General features: G+C 55.6%; 1 protein-coding gene across 1 annotated transcript in view; it reads left to right on the plus strand.

Moving 5' to 3' along the window:
• Nucleotides 1-2000: 2000 nt before the first annotated feature.
• Nucleotides 2001-18912, plus strand: part of FAIM2 (Fas apoptotic inhibitory molecule 2) — a 30801-nt gene continuing 13889 nt past the window's right edge. The window contains exons 1-10 of the mRNA XM_069580795.1: nucleotides 2001-2419; nucleotides 5705-5900; nucleotides 8984-9087; nucleotides 9493-9557; nucleotides 9990-10043; nucleotides 16045-16095; nucleotides 16389-16428; nucleotides 16906-16943; nucleotides 17473-17560; nucleotides 17843-17938. Coding sequence (XP_069436896.1) covers nucleotides 2405-2419; nucleotides 5705-5900; nucleotides 8984-9087; nucleotides 9493-9557; nucleotides 9990-10043; nucleotides 16045-16095; nucleotides 16389-16428; nucleotides 16906-16943; nucleotides 17473-17560; nucleotides 17843-17938 — 747 coding nt within the window. The 5' untranslated portion in view covers nucleotides 2001-2404. The remainder of the gene's footprint in view (nucleotides 2420-5704; nucleotides 5901-8983; nucleotides 9088-9492; nucleotides 9558-9989; nucleotides 10044-16044; nucleotides 16096-16388; nucleotides 16429-16905; nucleotides 16944-17472; nucleotides 17561-17842; nucleotides 17939-18912) is intronic.

Genomic DNA, 18912 nt, shown 5'->3' on the forward strand with positions numbered 1-18912 from the left:
CTGGTGGCATTGCTATTTGTATAACATCAGGAAGAGCCCTCCCCCCAATAAGATGATGTCTGAGCAGGGCGGTGAAGAAGTGGGGGTGTGTACAGATCCCAGGCAGAGGACAGAGTAAGTGCAAAGGCCCTGCGCTAGGCTTGATCCAGTCTAGAACAGCCAAGAAGCCTGTGTAGCTACAGCAGAGGAATGGGGATACAAGGAGCAGGCAAGAGTCAGAAACACAGGAGGATACCAAGGCCTAAGTAAGCTGGGGCTCTGCATAACATTCTAAGTCTGGATAACAGTAATAAGATTCATTCATTCCCCATGCCCGGCACAGTCTTCAGCCCTGCTAACACAAAAACTGCTACAGACAGGATCTCTTAGAGTCTGATGGGGAAACTGACAAACTCCAAGTACCACATGACAGGTGCTATGTCAGGGCACTCTGAAAGTATAGAAGTGTACTAGGGTCCCAGACTAGGGACCACGGGGGCTTCCTGGAGGAGATGGCACTTGAGCTGTCAAACAGGAGAAGGAAAATGCTCCGGAGCACAGGATCAGAGAGGGAGGGAGGGAGGTGAAGGTCAGAACCTGGAATGCTGGGCAGAGCTTCAGCAGTGCCAGGGCCGGGGGCAGCTCGTGGGAAGAAGGGGTCAGGGAGAAGGGCTGGGGAGGAGAGTGACAGGACAGGGAGGGGCATGCGGAGGAGACTCCATGTGTGTGTTAGTGGTGGGAGTGGGGGCTGCTGACAAAGCCTCTGGACAGGGAGGCCCAGGTTTAAGTTAAGTGTGTGGGAAGTTGGTGGTTATGGAGTGGGAGATAGCGGATGAGTGGAGGTGGCAAAAAGACATCAACAATTTACCTGCCAACCCGGGGCAACCCACTCCAGCGTTCTTGCCTGGAGAATCCCAAGGACGGAGGAGCCTGGAAGGCTGCCGTCTATGGTGTCGCACAGAGTCCCACATGACTGAAGCAACTTAGCAGCAGCAGCAGCAGCAGCAGCAGCATCCAGGGCCCTGCTTTGTCTCTAGTCACTAGGTGGGTCAAACTCGGAGACGACAAGGAAGCAGAAGACAGGGGCCTACCCCCACCTGCACCAAATCTTGGTTTCTCCTCCCATCCTTCAAGGTTCATATCCTTCTTTAGGCGGATCTCTGAGCCCTCACCCTGGGGCAGTTCAAGACACTCTCAAAGGAGATTCTTCAAATAATAATAACTCAAAAATTCACAGCCCTTTGTGGTCTTCAGTATACTTCTGCCACCATAACCCCTGTGTATCATAGTACATCCAGGATGGACAGAGCTCCACTGTCAGCCTCCTTCCCACAGGAGATGCTGCAACTCAGAGAGGTTAAAGCTTTGTCAAAGTCACACAGCCAGTGGGTGACTACACTGGGACTCGAGCCCAGCTCTTGAGGTTGCAAATCCCAGACCAACACTGCAGCAACTGCAGAAAACAGGGCCCAGTGATGGCTGAGTCCCAAGGACAAGACTGGGGAGTGGGGTGGGACCAGCTCTGGAAGGGGGAGGAGATGGGTAACAGGGGCAGTGGAGGCTGAGATTGAAGGCAAAAGGGGGCAAATGTAGGGAGGTGAAAAGGTTTTGAGACAGAACTAGAGGCCTCTCCAGAAAGATCTGGTAAAATGTCCCAGCAGGGTCGAGAAAAATAGAAGCTGCATCCTCCCATCCTACTACTTGCCCATGTCTCTGTGACAAGGTCTCTGTGACAAGGCTCCCATTTCAAAGGTGAGAAAAGGGAGGCAAGGAGAGAGGCCCACACATGGTTTGCCTAAAGGCCGACAGGGACTTAGGGCCCAGGGGGACAGTAGGGTAGAGAAGACATCGGAGACTTCTCCCACTCCAGCTTCAATGACGAAACAGAGACGATGAGAGTGGGGGTGGAGATGGAGATAGAAACCAGGGCGGCATCCAAAGAGGGAGGGGGGAAAGTCATAGGTACGATGGAGCCCGTCAGCGGCAGAGATGGTGCAGAGATAAGGCCCTGTCACCCAGCTGCAGTTACAGGCAGGCAGCATCAGCTGGTCGGGTGTCACGGAGCCCCCGAGCCTCCTCCCGCCCGCGCGGACACATCCACTCGGGCAGTGCTGCAGGGCTGGGCTCCCTGGTCCCCGGGGGTGAGGGTACCAGGGTGGAGGGGGCGGGAGGAGGGGGCGGTGCTCCTCCCGCCTCCGCCGCCGCCTCCGCCGCCTGCAGCTCCGCAGAGGCCTCCGCGGCAGCCTCCTGGCCCGCCCCCTCTTCCCCCCACCCCCCGTGCCTGGATGGTACGCTCCGGTCCGCCTGGCCCGACTGCAGTGGATGTTGCTAGAACCCACGCGGAGAAAGGAAGAGACGCAGGCAGGCTGCGGTCACCCGAGCGGCCGCCTCTGCCTCAGGGACCCCTTCCCCGAGAGACGGCACCATGACACAGGGAAAGGTACCGGCATCTCCCCCGCCCGCACCATCCTCCATCCTCAGGTTCCCCCATCTCCCCGTCATCCTAAGCAAGCCCTCTGGACCACTGCAAGCACCTTGTGCTTGGCTCTTGTGCGAAGGTCCTGGGCGGTCCTTGCTGAAGTCAGAGGACCCAAAGGCCCGTTTCAAGGAATGGGCTGTGGCCTCTTCCTGCCCACCAGGCTCTCCTCTCCTCCATCTACATTCCACCCATGCTTTGGCATCACAGGACCCTTCACAGATGCCCAGGTCTTCTTAAGGAGTCAGCTTAGGAGTCGTGTGTGTGTGTGTGTGTGTGTGTGTGTCCCCAGGATGAGCCCTGAGAGGCAGTCTTTATGTGGCACCCCCCTCTTTTGTCCAATCCCAACCCCAACCATGTTATACTCATCTTTTACACCCTCCACAGAACCCCCCCCCCCAACTCCCTGTCATCTTTCCATTTCTGGATACAGCCCCTGTGGCTGAGGAGTTACTATGGCAACCCTGCTTCAAGATGTTCTAATTTTTGTTTTGGTTTTGGCCAGGCATGGGACTGAATGGGACCGGATAAAACAGTCTTCTCTTTTTGTTCCTGTTTTAGGCCTGAAATGTAGAGGAGGGGGACTGGGGCAGAGACTTGGCTGGCCTAGTAGGGTTATGTAACATTGACAGCCTGTGGAATTATACAACCACCAGGGCCTTGGGCAAAGGAAGAGGGTCCTCTGGGGTGGTGCTAAGGATTGGGTAGAGAAAACAGAAGAAGGGCTTCCCTTCTGCTCCCACTTTTTTTTTTCTCAGAGCCAATGGCATCTTTTCTGGGCTCTTAGACCCTCTTTTCCTTGTTTGCAAGCTCTTCAGGCCAAAAAATGATGTCATTGGGTGATACCATCTCCTGCCATTCAGGCAGGCTTCACTTGGGAGTGCTGGATATGGAGAGGGCAGGCCCAAGAAGGCTCTGGAGGTCTGGTCAGCAGGGTGGTTCCTGGTGCGGAGGACCAGTGTGGACAGGGCTGAAGTCAGAGGTGATAATCCTTTCCCAGGTGCGAGCCCTGGGTCTGGGCTCAGAGGACCTTAGTTCTGGTGGGCTGAAGTGGATTTTCCTGGGCATGACCCTTCCGATCTGGGTGATGAAGGGGATTGGCGAGTAGGAGGGAAGCAGATGAGCCAGGGCCCCATTCCCACAGGCCTGGGTTCTGAGGCCCTTCTTTGAGGATTGAGGGGGTGGGGGTTCACCATGGCAAAATGAAGCGCTCCCACCTCTGCGGATTCTCTCCCTCCACTTCCCACCCCTGCCTCCATCAGTCACTTTGCTGACGCTGCTTCCTGTCCTGGGGTGAATGTATTGCCCCGGCCTCCTCCGCCCCCCACCCCCCAGCTTGCTCCCAGGCTTTCTGATGATGGAAAAGGCCCCTCCAGTTCAGTAGTCCTCAGGGCTGGACGGAAGCAGAATATCCTGGTGTGGTTTCCTTTTTCATACCACCCCTGCCTCCCAAGTCATCTCTTCCCTGGTGGCCTCATTCGGGCCCTCAAAGCCCATATCCTCTCACCGAAGCTGAACTTGTACATTGTGGGGGCTTGTCATCCTGCCATGGGACATTTCCCACTGGGCCTCAGTTTCCTTGTCTGTAAGATGATGGAAGGGGCTGAACAAGGCGCTTTCCCTTCCATTAGTAACAGTCTGATTCTGTTCTGATTTAAGGGAGAGAGGCTGAGATTTCCAATAAGAAAGAAAGTCACTCAGTCGTGTCCGACTTTTTGTGACCCCATGGACTGTAGCCTGCCAGCTCCTCTGTCCTTGGAATTCTCCAGGCAAGAATACTGGAGTGGGTTGCCATTCCCTCCTCCAGTGGACCTTGCCAACCCAGGGATTGAACCTGGGTCTTCTGCATTGCAGGCAGATTCTTTACCAACTGAGCCACTAGGGAAGGCCACGAGATTTCCAAAATGGACTCAGCGAAGGGCTTCTTGCCCCTTCACTCCCCTGCAGTCCGTATTCCTCTTCCTCCTTCCCCCTCTCGTCTCCTCTTTCTGTTTCCCTGATTTCCAAATCCCTGCCCTCCTTGGTCGTCTCCAGCCCAGGAGAAGAAGGCCAGTCCCAGTGGATGGTGTCTGGACTCTGCAGCCCAGTGGGCCATGGCGGGCTTTGAGTCATTCTTCCTCTCTGAGCCTCAGTTCCCTCATTTAAAAACAGGGGTCAAAATATAGTTAGCAAGGTAACAGCGAGATTGAGTGAGAGAACCTTTCATTGAGTAATATTTTTTAAGTGCCTACTCTGTGCGAGGCCCTTCTCTGGACCCCAGGAAGAAGGTGAAATTGTATAGAGCTGGGCACTGCCCCAAGGACAGTGACCCCCAATGGTGGGCTCTCCTAAGAATTTCCAGCTTCCTCAATTCTTAACCCTGTTCCAGTGTGTATGCCTCTGGCCAGCTCCAAGCCTCCTAGAGCTCAGTTCTCCCATCCATAAAATAAGATTCTTTTTTCCAGCTTTATTGGGGGTAGAATTGACAAATAGAAATTGTATATAGGGACTTCCCTGGTGGTCCAATGGTTAAGACTCCACGCTTCCATTCAGGGAGTGTAGGTTCGATCCCCGTAGGAGAACTAAGATCCCACATGCTGCACGGCACAGCCAAAAACGAAAAAACAAATTGTATCTAAGGTGTATGATATTTTGATGTACATGTAACTTGCAAAATGATCACCCCAATCAAGCCAGTTAACACATCCATCACTTCACAGAGTTACTTTCTCTTTGTTTTTTGGTGGCGAGAACACTTATGATCTACCCTTTCAGCAGATTTCAAGGACACAATACAGTATTGTTAACTCTAGCCACCGTGCTGTGCAGTAGATTTCCACAACTTATTCATCGTGCATAACTGAACCTTTGTACCCTTTGACCAGTATCTCCCCACTCCCCCCACCACCCCCTGACCCTGGCAGCCACCGTTCTACTCTGTGCTCCTGTGAGTTTGACGATTTTAGAGTCCATGTATAAGTGAGATCCTCCAGTTTTTTCTTTCTGGGTCTGGCTTATTTCACTTAGCATAATGTCCTCCTGGTTCATTCATGCTGTTGCAAATGACAGGAATTCCTTCTTTTTTAAGGCTGAATAATATTCCGTTGTATATATACCTCACGTAAAATAGGGAAACTCTTGTCTGCACCCCTGTCATTCTAGTAAGGGGAAAAAGTACCTGGGGGAATCCCAGAAGTGGAGGGGCTGGTGCGGAGGACTTGGGTGGCGCCCTGTCCCCAGTGACTGTCTTTCTCTGCCTCTCCTCCACAGCTCTCCGTGGCTAACAAGGCCCCCGGGACAGAGGGGCAGCAGCAGGCGAATGGTGAGAAGAAGGAGACTCCGGCAGTGCCCTCGGCCCCGCCCTCCTATGAGGAGGCCACCTCTGGGGAGGGGCTCAAGGCAGGAGCCTTCCCCCCAGCCCCCTCGGCTATGCCTCTCCACCCCAGCTGGGCCTATGTGGACCCTAGTAAGTCTCTCAGTTCCTGGAGGCAGGAGCCTCAGGGGAAGTGGTGGGCCCGTATGAAAAAACTTGTGTAGGAAGAAGTTGCCCAGAAATAGATGCACTGTGTGGTTGTCAGATGAGGCTGTGATGTCAAAGGTTTGGGATTTGGAGGACTGTTCTAGGGATAGGTCAAGGAGAACTCCATGAGAAAAGAGAGATACAGTTTCTGCAGTCAGAGTTCTCTCCAGTAGGGAAGAGGGGTTTTTTCCAAGTTATTGAGCTAGGACAAGAAGAGGGGACAGATGGGGGAGAAGTACCAGGAGTTGGTCTAGAAGGAAGGGATGCAGAGTAGGAGTGGGCAAAGTTAGAGTGGACACAGGAAGGAACAGTGCAAGACCACAGTTGGCCGTGGCCTCAACTGGGACTGGCTCCCTGTGAATGGGATGCAGTCTGCTTACATGCTGGCTGATCTGAAACCTTGTGCATGGAGGCCCCAGGGTTGTTGGGGGCCCCAGCCTGAGGATCCCCTTCATCCATCATTCTCCTTGACTCTTTTCCTCCCCCAGGCCTTAACTGGAAGCAAATATCAGCCGTAGTGGGATTCCCTGGTGGGTCAGATGGTAGAGAACCCACCTGCAATGCAGGAGACCCAGGTTCGATCCCTGGGTCTGGAAGATCCCCTTGAAGGAGGGCATAGCAACCCACTCCAGTATTCTTGCCTGGAGAATCCCATGGACAGAAGAGCCTGGTGGGCTACAGTCCATGGGGTTGCAAAGAGTCAGACACGATGGAGCAACTAACCCACACCAGCCTTAGCATCTCTCACAGTCAGGTACAGTTCCTAAGCAGACCCAGGCAGGCTGATGCTAGCTAGCTCTTTGCAGACTAAGAATCATGGCTGGTAGGGACCCCTCTATTAGGCTGAGCAGCCTGGGGAAACTTTGCCTCAGGGCTGGGAACATACAACCCCCCATGAGCTGTAATGAAGTCTTCCTCAGCCCCTTCAACCTCCCGCAACAGCCCCTCGATCCCCTCCCCCACCTTACTGAGTCCCCACCCCCAACCCCAACAGAATTCTAGAAGCGGCCCCAAGAACAATGCCTCAGACAGAGTCTTTACTCACAAGGAGTGGCCACCATGGTTCGCACCTCCCACCACAAAGCTCCTCGGGCCAAGAAGACCCACCCCACCGTGACCTACTGGAGGGCCTACAAAGGTTTGGTGTTCATGGGAGCCCTTCCTACTGCCCCTGACACCCACAGGACTGCTTTTTCTCTCCTTTCCTCCCTTTCTGTGGCCTGGCCATTTGGGCTTTGGCAGGCAATGTAGACAGTACACAGAGTAGTGAAGGATGAGAGGTTTAGGGTCTTCAAGCCCCAGGCTGGCAATTGGTCCACCTCCCTCCCCACTTCCTCATTTCCTGTGTCCTGGTTGCCAGGAATGGCTGCCGTAAGGAATGTTTTCACAGAACTGTCAGGGCAGAGGAAAGCAGCTCATTTCAGTCGGCAGATGACAAACATTTCCTAAGCCTGCACCAGGCACTGTGTCTGGCACTAAGCTGGTTTCTAGGGATGCACCGATTTTTAAGACTTACATTCACAGAAGTGACTGTGTAGACAATAAATGGACAACCACCACATAGGGAAACAGGTGCGGTGATGGAGGCCTCAGCCTTTCACCTGCCGGACAGTCAGGGAGGACTTCCTGGAGGAAGGGGTATCCACATGGAGTCCTGAAGGATGGCATGTGTTAGCTTGGTGAAGAGGTGGGAAAAGGAGTGTCTGAGGTTGAAAGAAAGAATATGCAGAGGCTCAGAGGCATGAGAACATATCACTGAAAAAAATATAGTCACGCTGGAGAAGAGTAGCAGGGAGCAGTGTGCACTGGAGCTGGAGGGCTCATGGGAGGCTGAGGAGGCTTTATTAGGGAACTCGGACTTGAGTAAAAGGCAGTGTGTTAGTCATTAAGTCCTGTCTGACTCTCTGTGACCCCGTGGACTGTAGCCCACCAGGCTCCTCTGTCCATGTAATTCTTCAGGCCAAAATACTAGAGTGGGTAGCTATTCCCTTTTATAGGGGATCTTTCCAGCCCAGGGTTGGAACCCCAGCTGCATGGACTTCAGGCAAATTCTTTACCATCTGAGCCACTGGGGAAGCCCAAAAGGCAGTGGGGAGCTGTCAAAGAACTTGAAGCAAGGGCAGTGCCAACATCAGCTTTGAAAGACCAAGATAGAGGCTATTGTGGTGGAGGGAAAGGTCGGGGAGAGCTGGTAGGGATAGTAGGGGAGAATAGAGTGGACATATTTAAGGCCTTAGGAATGATTCAGATGCAGAATTAAGAGGTTGGTGTGGTCAGCATCAGGTGCAAAGTTTTCACTTTTATCTTGTTTCATCCCCAGTGGGTGGGTATCACCGACCTCTATCATAGAAGAGACTCAGAGAAGGCTGGTGACTCCCTTAAGGGCCCGCAGCTAGCCAGTCTTGAGGACCGATCCACATGTTTTCCTGTGGAGCCCATGCTTTTCTGAAAGTCTAAGTTCTAGGACCAGGCTCCCAAACTTCACCTGACTTTATTTCCCCTCCAGTCACTGCCTTTCCCTGGTTCCCAGCTAGAGCACCAGCAGGTCTGATCTCCCCAGGAGTCTCCACTTCCCACCCCAAAGGCCTCAGAGCAACCTGGGGTTGGACCAATGACCCTGGGGATGTGTGAAGTGGCCCTGGGGGAGTGGCTGTCCCCTCTCTGATTCTCAGCCGAGAGGGAGCTAGAGTGTCCAGGGAGGGGGATGGGGGGCACAAGAGGGAAAGGCCACATTTCTATGAAAGAGCATGGCCCCCAGGGAGCCCCAGCTGGGGGTGGGGGCAGGAAGAAGGGGAGGAGACAGTTCTTTCTCAGGACTCATAATAGGACAGGTGAGAGGCACCCTGGGAGAGGTCTGGGACCTCTGTGGGAAGAGATGCGGTGGGGCTGGAGGTTTGAGAATGGGGCTAGAGAGAGAGGCTTCGCCTGGTCCCGGGAGCCAGTCTGACAAATGCTCTGAGCGGGTGGCCAGCGGGGGCGGTGTTCATATGTGTGTGGGGGGCACTCATGGCCCTCCCCCTGCCACCCAGACAGCAACTCCAGCTATGAGAGTGGCTTCCCCACTGGAGACCATGAGTTCTTCACCACCTTCAGTTGGGACGACCAGAAGGTTCGCCGAGTCTTCATCAGAAAGGTAACTGCCTCCCCCAACTCTCCCAGACTAGGAGGGTGGGAGGAAAAATCCTCTTGAGAAACCCCTGGCCCAACCCTCTGCCCAGAGGCCACCCTTCTCCCCATCGCTGTGATCCCAGCTGATAGTACCTGCTCTAAGTGGGGGCATCCACCACCCCCTGCTATGCCTGAACACCTGCTCTCTTCTCTCCAGATCCCATGGGTGTAAGCTGTGGAGCGTCATTGCTCTCTTTTCTTCTTGGCCTGGATTCCTCCCAGTGACTCTGAAAATGGAGGGTGGAGGGCCTGGGATGCGGGTCTGGAGGGTAGATCGAGTCACCAGGAAGCTGGGCCCTCCTGATCTTGGCTGGGGGCCTGAGCCCCCGGGCCTTCCCCTAAGCTGAGAGGAACCCCTTCCTGTCCCCAGGTCTATACTATTCTGCTGATTCAGCTGCTGGTGACCCTGGGTGTCGTGGCTCTCTTTACCTTCTGGTGAGTTGACCATGTGGACCAGCATGCTCCAGGAGCGGTGGGGCCAGGCCTGGGGTTGGGGGCATCCAGCATCAGACAGGTCTGGAAATGTTTGCCTGGGGATATTTGTTCAGGGCAGTGGCCCCCCTCGTGCTGGGAAGAACCTTAGCCTGGGCACGTGGAGGGGTCCTCCATCCAGTGGGGGTGGCCCCATGCTTCTGGGCCAGCAAGTGTCTGTGAAGCAGTCGTTCCTCTCAGACACACCAGCCCTACATCCAGGCATGTCCACGTCTCAGCCCAAGACTGTAGCTGGGGTCCCCTGCCCCAGTGGGGTGCAGTCTCCTTTCTTCCTCTCCAGCCCTGTGAACTGGGGGCGGGGGGCAGGTGCAGATACAGAACCAGAAATGGAGACAGAGGGTCAATTCAGATTCTCTCTTCCTCCCTTCTCTGCAGTGACCCCGTTAAGGACTATGTCCAGGCCAACCCAGGCTGGTACTGGGCATCCTAGTGAGTATTCCACGCCACCCACCCCCCTCACCAGAAGCACCCATGGCGGCCCAGGGTGGAAGGTCTCTGCTGACAAGTCCCAGCCCATGGCCTCTCCCCACACCATGGGGACTGTCCTCACAGGAGCATGGCCAGAAGGGCCCTTCTGAGGTGTTTAGGTCTGAAAGGGAGGGGAGAGGAGGGGTGTTGGTTCTGGAGCCTGCATAAGGTGGGAAGGGTGGCGCTGGGGTCATAGCTAGAGAGACCCAGACCTTGACCCTGAGCAGAGAGGGGCTGGGACACCTTGGCCTACACTAATAATAATGTTGCTACTCTTATTAACATAGTTGTTATTAGTGCTTATGAATTATTAATCATAATAGCTGCCACTTATAAAGTGCCTAATAAGGGCTGGGCATTGTTCACTGTGCTTGATATACAGTATTGCATTCGCTCAGGTCTACTGGGTATAATTACCTCAGAAAACTCAGTCTCGGAGAGGTTGAGTTTGCCCAAGGTCACACAGGCAGACAGTGGTGGAGCTGGGGTTCAAACCCAGGATTCAAGTTGAGGCTTGCACTCTTAATCCCTCTGCTTGGCAGACTCCCTTCGCCTCGAGCAGTCAGCTCCCGCCTATCCTAAACTCTGCAAGGAACATGGAAAGTAACTTGAGAGGCTATTCTGACCCTCCCAGGTGGGCAATTAAGAAATTGTTCTGGATAACACCAGGCCGGACCACCATGGGCTCAGAGCAGAACCACTGTCAGCAAAGTCTCCTTCGGCACCCATTGCGAGCCCAGGCCGGGATGGGGCTGCTGGGAAGGCGGCCTCTGCAGGGCCAGGCGGCCTGTGAAAGAGGAGGGGCAGCCCTCAGTCCCCGTCAGGGGCCGCGTGCCTCAGAGGAGGGGCCACGAGGACTGGGGACCGGAGTGGCTTAAGCAAAAGCGTGTGTGGGAGCTGGAGTGGGAGTGCATGGGGGTACATCTGTTGAGTTAGGGACCAGGCTGGCAGAGTACTGCAAGGTTCCGTGGAGTGGAATCTAGGACACCCCACAGAGCAGTGGGCCTTCTGGGATGGAGGCCCCGAGTGTCCACCCAAGGAGCTTGTGCACAACAGCTGTCCCAGGCCTGTTATTGAAAAGGAATCTGGTGGAAAATGTAGGCTCAGCCCAGAGCTTCTTGGATCACCCAAGCCCAGAACAGTCCCACAGTGGGCCTTGAGATAACATAAGCCAGCCCAGAGACTGACAGGAAGGAGACATCTTGGCCTCTGGGGCTCTTTAAGAGCCCCAAGCTGGGGGTCCCAGGGGAGGAGACGTTCACACCCAAAGCCTTTCTTAGGGTGCAGGACAGAGGGCCTGTCTGCAGACCAGGCAGGGAGGCAAGCGTCTAGGGGATCTGGGCACGCTAATGAGGGTAAAGCTAATGAGGCCCCAGGGACCGCCACCCCAATCAGCCCACGTGGCGGGTTGGCATGACTCCCAGCACGTCAGCACCTCCTGGCAGCCTCTGAGCCCCGAGACCTCGAGAGTAGAGTTGCCAGGCCCCTCGTCAGGCCTTCTGTGGGGGAGTCTTCAGGACTCTGTGCCCTGAGCAGATGGAGCAGGGGAACAATCCAAGAATAAGCAGCTCAGGAAGTGGAGGCAGAGTCGACCCACGGAGGGCGGGTGTGAGACTCTGACCTCCGAATGCCGAGACTTAGCATCCTCCTTCCTCCTCAGCATCTCCAGGCAGAAAACAGAGATGCTGTGCTGGGCTCAGGGATGGATGGGGGTGGAGATAAGCCGGAACTGGGCCTGGGCCCTGAGCTTTCCGTGGAGGATGGCAAAGCCTTAATGGTGCTGATGAATTCATCACCTAGATGCTGTGCTGTCCTGCAAAAAGCCAGCCTGTGGCTCTGTCCTTCCAGCCCCCTCCCCACCTCACCTTGGTCCTGAGTCTGCCTCTGGGTCGGACACCTAGCAGGGCTGACATCTAATGGGTCTCACCCCCTCCAAGTACCAAGTCCTTAATAGCAATAAGAATGAAATAGGTCTTTTTCTCTGTATGAGGCACTGTGCCGTGGGATTTGCAGATATTCCTCATTCGATCCCTAACAATAAACCTCCCAGGCAAATACTGTTATTAGTACCATTTTATACATTAAAAAAAAATGAAGGTCAGAGTGAAGATGTTGCTTCCTAAGCAGCAGAGCCAGGATTGAAGCCTGTCTTTCTGACCGCAAAGCTGTTACACATCCCCTCCGTGCCCGGCAGCCTCCCCAACAGCCAGAAACTGGTTCCAGAGCAGCGTAAGTTGGGAGAGGACGCTGGGTTTGGACGCTGGCCTCCACCTGAGCCTCGTGCCTCTGTGTTGACATTCTGTAAATAGACCATGGCTCCAGCTCAGGCCCTGGGGCCCTGGATCTGACGAGTCTGTCTCTCTCACTCCTGTGACTCGTTCTCCACTCCCTGGACGGCCGCCTCCCAGCACCCCCACCCCCAGCCCTCGCTTTCTCCAGGCCCCAATTACCTCCCTCAGTGGGCTCTTGCCTTACTGTCTGATTGCTTCCTCTGAGCCGCAGCAGCAGGAACTGCATGCCTCCCTGCAGTGGGGGGAGTAAGGCCTGTGGTATAGAGGTGGGGGGAGCCAGACAGAGGAGGACAAATGTGAGTCCAGAGCTGGGCCGGGGGGCGGGGTGGGTCCCAGTCTCTCCAGGAAGCTGTCAGTCGGCCAGGATCTAGTCATAATAATAACAGCTCTCATCCTCAAGTCCCTACCCTTCACCAGGCCTTGGTGCTCAAGGCTGTACTGGGTGCTTCCATCCAACTCTCGCTACAGCCCAGTGAGCTGGTACCAGTATTCCTATTTGACAAAGCAGGAAGCTGGGGCTCTGCAATTCAGCAGCTTGTTCAAGGTCACATGACAGTGGGGCCAGAGCTGGGATGGGAAATGTGAGGGTCAGGCTCCTAAGCTGCCCCCAGGCCACCCGTCCCTCTGCCCTTCCTCCCAACCACTCATTTGGAGGGTTGGGGAGCTCTGGACCGGAGAGAGAAGGAGGTTGAGCTCTGCCCTCAGGAAGCTTCTAGACTGGCCAGGGAGATAGGCCCCACACGCAGGATACACATAGACTGTGGTATTATTATTATCATTATTGCTGAAGTGACTGACCGGTGACTCAAGGGGGACCCAAAGAGAGCAAGTGCCGGAGTGTTTCTTAACAACTCCAAGGGCAGGGTGATGCCACAGTCCCTCACAGAGCAGGATGTCTTGCAGCAGCCCTGGTCATGGCACTGAGAACCCCTCCATCACCGTGGCAACAGTGACGCAGCATTTGCGAGCCGCTGAAGAGCAGGGAAGGGTGAAGACAGAGGGCTCCTGTTCACGAAATCCAGTGGGCTTGTCTCAACCCCTGCATTCCCTGAGTTTTTCATCCAGGAATGTTTAAAGATAGCCTAACCCGTGCTACGCTGAGGATTAGACAATAGGTCCTTCCAGATGCTACGCCTGGGTGCAGATCCGATGAGCAGGCCTGTGGGGTATGAGGTGCAGGCTTCAGCTGAGTTCTGCCTGCGGTGCACAGAGCAAGCCCTTCCAACCCCGGCCACAGGCATCCTCGCCAGTCAGTCCTTCCCAGCAGGGGCAGAGGGAGGTGGTCACCCCGTGAGGATGCGGAGGGCGATGAGAGGGTAGATGGAGGGGTGGAGCATGGTGCAGGATGGGCTGGAGAGGTAGGCGGGGAGTGGATCACAGAAGACATTGCCAGGTCTTTGGAATTTTAAACAGAAGAGTCACATGATGGAATCTGCCTGTAGCTTGGAGAGTGGCAGGTAGGGTTGGAGGCAGAAGGACCAGATAGACAGAGGTGGCTCAACCTAAAAGGGTGGTTGCAGGAATGGAGAAAAGGGAACAGATTTGAGAGCTGCCTAGGTAGAGGACTTACAGGTCCAAGTGATTAGCTGGGTGTAGCAGGCTGGGTGTCACAGCTGACGGAGCTGCTGGGTGGGTGCCTCCAAGGCTGCAATGGGGGGTGCCCAAGAAGGAGCAAGGCAGAGGACAAGTTCGACTCTAACCTTCTGCATTGGGCATATTTCTGAACGTGTCTGCCCAGTAGGCAGTTGGTTATTCAGGTCTGAGGTTGAGAAGGAGATTCTAGATCAGAAATATGGGCGTGCAAGTCCCGAGCATCTGCCTTATAAAGGGAGTCCTAGGAATGCGTGAACCCACCCAAGGGGAGCATGAAAGGAGGAGCCTGACGGAAGAGACCGGTGCTGAAGCGGGTGGAGAAGGAGTGACCGAGGGAGTCAGGCGGGAACCCAAGGCTATGTCACTGTGGAACCAGGGCAGCAAGTGAGAGACCAGATATTGAGAAGCCAGGAAAGACAAGGATGGACGAGCGTCAGCTGGACTCAACAAGGTCATAGTGATGTTGCAAAGATAGCTCTCATTAAGCTGGGGCTCAGGCTGGTTTGTTGAGGAGTAATGAGATGGAGAAAATGCCTTGAACAGCAACAACTTTTTCAAGAAGCTTGGCTGTAAGGGTGGGTGGATAAAGTAGCAGTAGCTAGAACCATGGAAGGTGTTGTTTAAAGATGGGGAACAGCTGAGGAGGTGTGTGAGGGAGAAGTGGTGGTGGTCAGTGGTAGGACAGGGGAGGGTGTGGGACCCAGAGGCTTGGGGATTAGTCTGCAATGAGAGGAGGCACAGGAGGAAGCACACAGAGATCCGTGACGTGATGTTTTCAGGTGGCAGACAGGGAGCCAGGGCGCCCCACCTCATCCCAGATCTTTCTGGGACACATCAGGGCAGACCAGGCAGGAGAGTGAGGCAGCCTGGGAGGTTTGAAGCTGGAGGAGGATGGTTGGCATTGCTGCCATAGGGGATGGATGAGAGAACTGAGGAGAGAGATGGGGAGGGATGACAGGTGTCATGTCTGAGGGCACATTGGGCACTGGAGACCATGCACTGGTGTTGGCACCAATCTAGGTAGGCATGGGCATGCCCTACCCTTGGGTCCTCAGCCCTCATCTCCCACCTCCTGGACTGGCCTCCACTTCCACTGCTCTCCAGAAAATCCTCAACCCTGAATCCTTGTCTCTGGGTTTCACTTGAGCTTCTTGCCAGTCTCCTGGTGGACATGGCCACCTGATCCAGAAATTCATGCCATAGGTACTTCTCACTGTGCCAGGTGCTGGCAGGAAAAACAAGATCGTTACAAGTAGCAACAGGTCCAGGGAAAGGCCTGAAGGAGGCAGTGTGGGGTAGTGGTTATAAGCGAGGACTCTGGGGCCAGAATGCCTGGGTTCTAACCCTGCCTCTGCTGTTGTGGTAGTTGTGTGACCTTGGACAAGTCGGCTGGCCCCAGTGAGCCTCACAGAGACGATGTGAGGATTATATTAGTTAATAGTCATAAAGCATGTAGTTCTCTGGCTGGCACATAGAGAACACTATGTGAACTCCACATATGAAACTACACATATACACCTGTATCTATGCGCGCACGTGTGTGTGTTCAGTCATGTCTCATGCTTTGCAACTCCGTGGACTGCAGCCTGCCAGGCTCCTCTGTCCATGGAATCTTCCAGGCAAGAATACTGGAGTGAGTTGCCATTCCCTATTCCAGGGGATCTTCCCGACCCAGGGATCAAACTTGCATCTCTTGTGTCTCCTGCATTGACAGGTGGATTCTTCACCACCAGGCCACCTGGGAAGTCCACGTTTGTGTATACACACACACACACACACACACACACACACACACGTTATATTATCTGGAGGAAAACCACTTTGGATTGGGTGGTTAGCTATTCTATGGCACCCAAGATTCATGATTTCTAGAAGTAGGCTCATCTTTCCTCTCTTTTGGAACTGGACTATCACCCTGTCCGTTGCAAGGTTCTAGGATGCTTGTGGGCTTAACCAATCCCTGCCCCTGCCCTGCAGCACCCTGCTTGGTGTCCTGTGGGCAGAGAGTGGGTTGAGCAGGCGACGGAGTGGAAAGGCTTCAGGAAAGACCAGCTGACTCCCCCGTCTGTCTCTCGCAGCGCTGTGTTCTTTGCGACCTACCTGACCCTGGCCTGCTGTTCTGGACCCAGGTAAAGATGGTGGCGGGGGAAGCTTGTGGGAACATGAACAGGGTCTTGGAAGTTCTGGCCCCAGTCCCGCCTGCCACCAGTGCTGTGCACCCCTAAGAGAGCCCCATTTTCTGAGCTCTGTTAAGCAGGCCTGCCTTCCCCCGTTTCCTTGGCACCTCAAAGGTAGGGGGAGGGTGAGTGGACAGATGGGGGCCCGTGGGGATGTGCCCCAGGAGCGGGGGTGAGCTTGCGGAGCCCCAGTCTGTGCTGCCCACACCCCCACTCTCCTCTGAACTCCGCGGCTTGCCTTACAGGAGGCATTTCCCCTGGAACCTGATCCTCCTGACCATCTTTGTAAGTGACGCGGGGGTATCTGGGGACAGATGCTGTAGTGATGGAGGGAGCAGGGATGCAGGGTGAATTTCGAGGGCCAGGAGTTGGGGACAGCCAAGATGAGGTCACTGAGGGAGGCAGGGGTATTTTCACCCCACTTTTTCTTCGAAGACAGTTCACCCTCTCTTTCCAAATGAGCTTTCTCTCTCCACTCCATCCACTCTCTCTTTCCACTATGATTGTGTTTTTAAGAGGTTTGTGTGGGAAATCCTAGAGCTGTGGGTGACAATGGGGATGGTCGTAGGAAAGGGGAAGAGAAGGGCTGCAAAAGAACAAAGGCACAGCTGGCTCAAGGCCCGTTGGGACCTCCTTCCCCAGATGAAGTCCTGGAGGTAAGCGCATATGCACAAAGCAGACTCAGAGTTGAGGGGTGCACGCAAGGGGAGGCCCTTGAAGGTGTCTGGGCCCCACCATTCCCTCACGCTGTTCTCCTTTCAGACCCTGTCCATGGCCTACCTCACTGGAATGTTGTCCAGGTAAAGCGGATAGGCAGAATGGGGGAGTTGCCCCAAACACTATCCCTCCTGGGAGCGCTGGCTAGGCAGGTGTTGGGGAGGGGCAGGCAGGTAGGAAATGCTGGCTTCAAGCCCACTCCTCCTGCACTCTACGGGACAGTGCCTCCAAGACCTGGCCAGGCTGGCGGGGTTGGGGTGGGAGATGGAGGAGAGCAAGGTGACACCTCTCAAACTGCAGCTGAAAGGACCCCAGACTCATGCTCATGCAGTTCCCTGAAAGCCACCTCTATATACCAGCACAAACCCCACCACCACCACCACCTCTCCAGGATCCTTCTAACAGGATTTCGAGTCTTAAGCATGTTGGGAGGTTGGGTTCTAGTAGAAAGGAAGGGGAGGCAGGAGAGGGAGGATCATGGGAAAGGAGGGAAGGTGGGGCCCCCACGGTGGTGGGATCAGGTCCTTGCAGAAGCGGGTGGGCCTGGGAAGAGGGCTGGGGGAGACCAGAAGCCCTGCCCCTAAGCTGAGCCCCTGCCCGCGGGTCCTGCAGTTACTACAACACCACATCTGTGCTGCTGTGCCTGAGCATCACGGCCCTCGTCTGCCTCTCGGTCACCGTCTTCAGCTTCCAGACCAAGGTCAGCTCTGGGGCCCGTGGGCCCGGGAAGGCAGGTGGGGTGCAGGCTCTGAGCTTGGATCCCTGGCTGGGGAGACGTCACAAGGATGAGAAGCATGTGGGGACGGCACCTGGAGTGGATGGGGAGGAACGCCAGATTCTGGGGTGAGCACTGGAAGACAGCCTGCTGCCGAGGCCAAGGCCTTCTGGCCAGCGTGCTGCCTGGCCAGGGCCCCCAGGAACGCCAGGCCGCCCTGTGCAGGCCTGAGGGGCCCGGCAGCTGACGCTCAGCCCGTCCCTGCAGTTCGACTTCACATCCTGCCAAGGTGTGCTCTTCGTGCTGCTCATGACCCTCTTCTTCAGTGGGCTCATCCTGGCCATCCTCCTGCCCTTCCAATATGTGAGTCTGTGGCTCTGCCTGCCTGCCGCCCCTGGGGATAAAGGGGGTGGGATTGCTGGCCCGAGGCCGCCGCTTCCTCCTGCGCCCTCCAGGGAAGGCCCGGAGCCAAGGCCTCACAGCCTGCCATTCAGTCCTGCCCCTCCTGGCACCTTCCGTGGGCTTGTTGGCAGCGTAAGCAAACACAGGCTTTTCTTGGCAGGTCTGGGCACCTGCCTGCTCCACAAGCCACATCCGGCTTCACCTTTCCCATCCTCCCCGCTAGGGTGGAGGTGAGGCTGAGGCGGAGGGCTAGGAGCGTTTGTAAACCCTAGGCAGGCGAGGGGCTCTGGAGCTCCATGGGGCTACGAAGCCCAGAGGGGCCCTGAGGACAGGCCTCCTGGGACTCTGGGGGGATCAGTCAAGTCCAGAGAGCCAGGATCTGGCTGGCCAGGCAGGTGGAAAGTGAGACGACAGGGCTTTAAGCACACCCTCACGTCATGAGGGGGTCCATGGGAACAGTCGAATCTCGGCTCTTTAAGTGTCTGGCCTGCCCGGGAAACCCAGCTAGGACTGCTCGGGGCTCAGTGACCTCGGCTGAGGCCCAGGCACTCGGGCTGCTGCAGGTGGAGAAGGGGCAGACCGAGGGCATCACAGGACGGGGTTTGAGTCCTGGGAACCCAAGAGAGCAGCTACTGGACCCCTGCTGAAAACCCAGTGCTGTGCCTGCCCCCAGGCTCCTCTTGGTCCCCACCACCCCTTTTCTTCCAGGCCAAGAGCAGCCTTCTTCCCTGCCCCTCCCCTACCCCATCCTGCCCAGCCCCCGGGTATTGGCTCCCAGTCCAGGACATCAGGATTGGTTCTGGCATTTCCTTGGCTCTTCCCAGGATCCTGTTGACGAAGGGAGGAACCGGAGCTGGCCTAGGGGCCCTCTGTGTATCTAGGATGGGGGAGGGGGTACAGGAAGGGGCCCAGAGCGTCAAAGAACCCTTTATTGA

This window comes from Ovis canadensis, chromosome 3 (genome assembly GCF_042477335.2).
Source record: "Ovis canadensis isolate MfBH-ARS-UI-01 breed Bighorn chromosome 3, ARS-UI_OviCan_v2, whole genome shotgun sequence".
Lineage (NCBI taxonomy): Eukaryota > Metazoa > Chordata > Mammalia > Artiodactyla > Bovidae > Ovis > Ovis canadensis.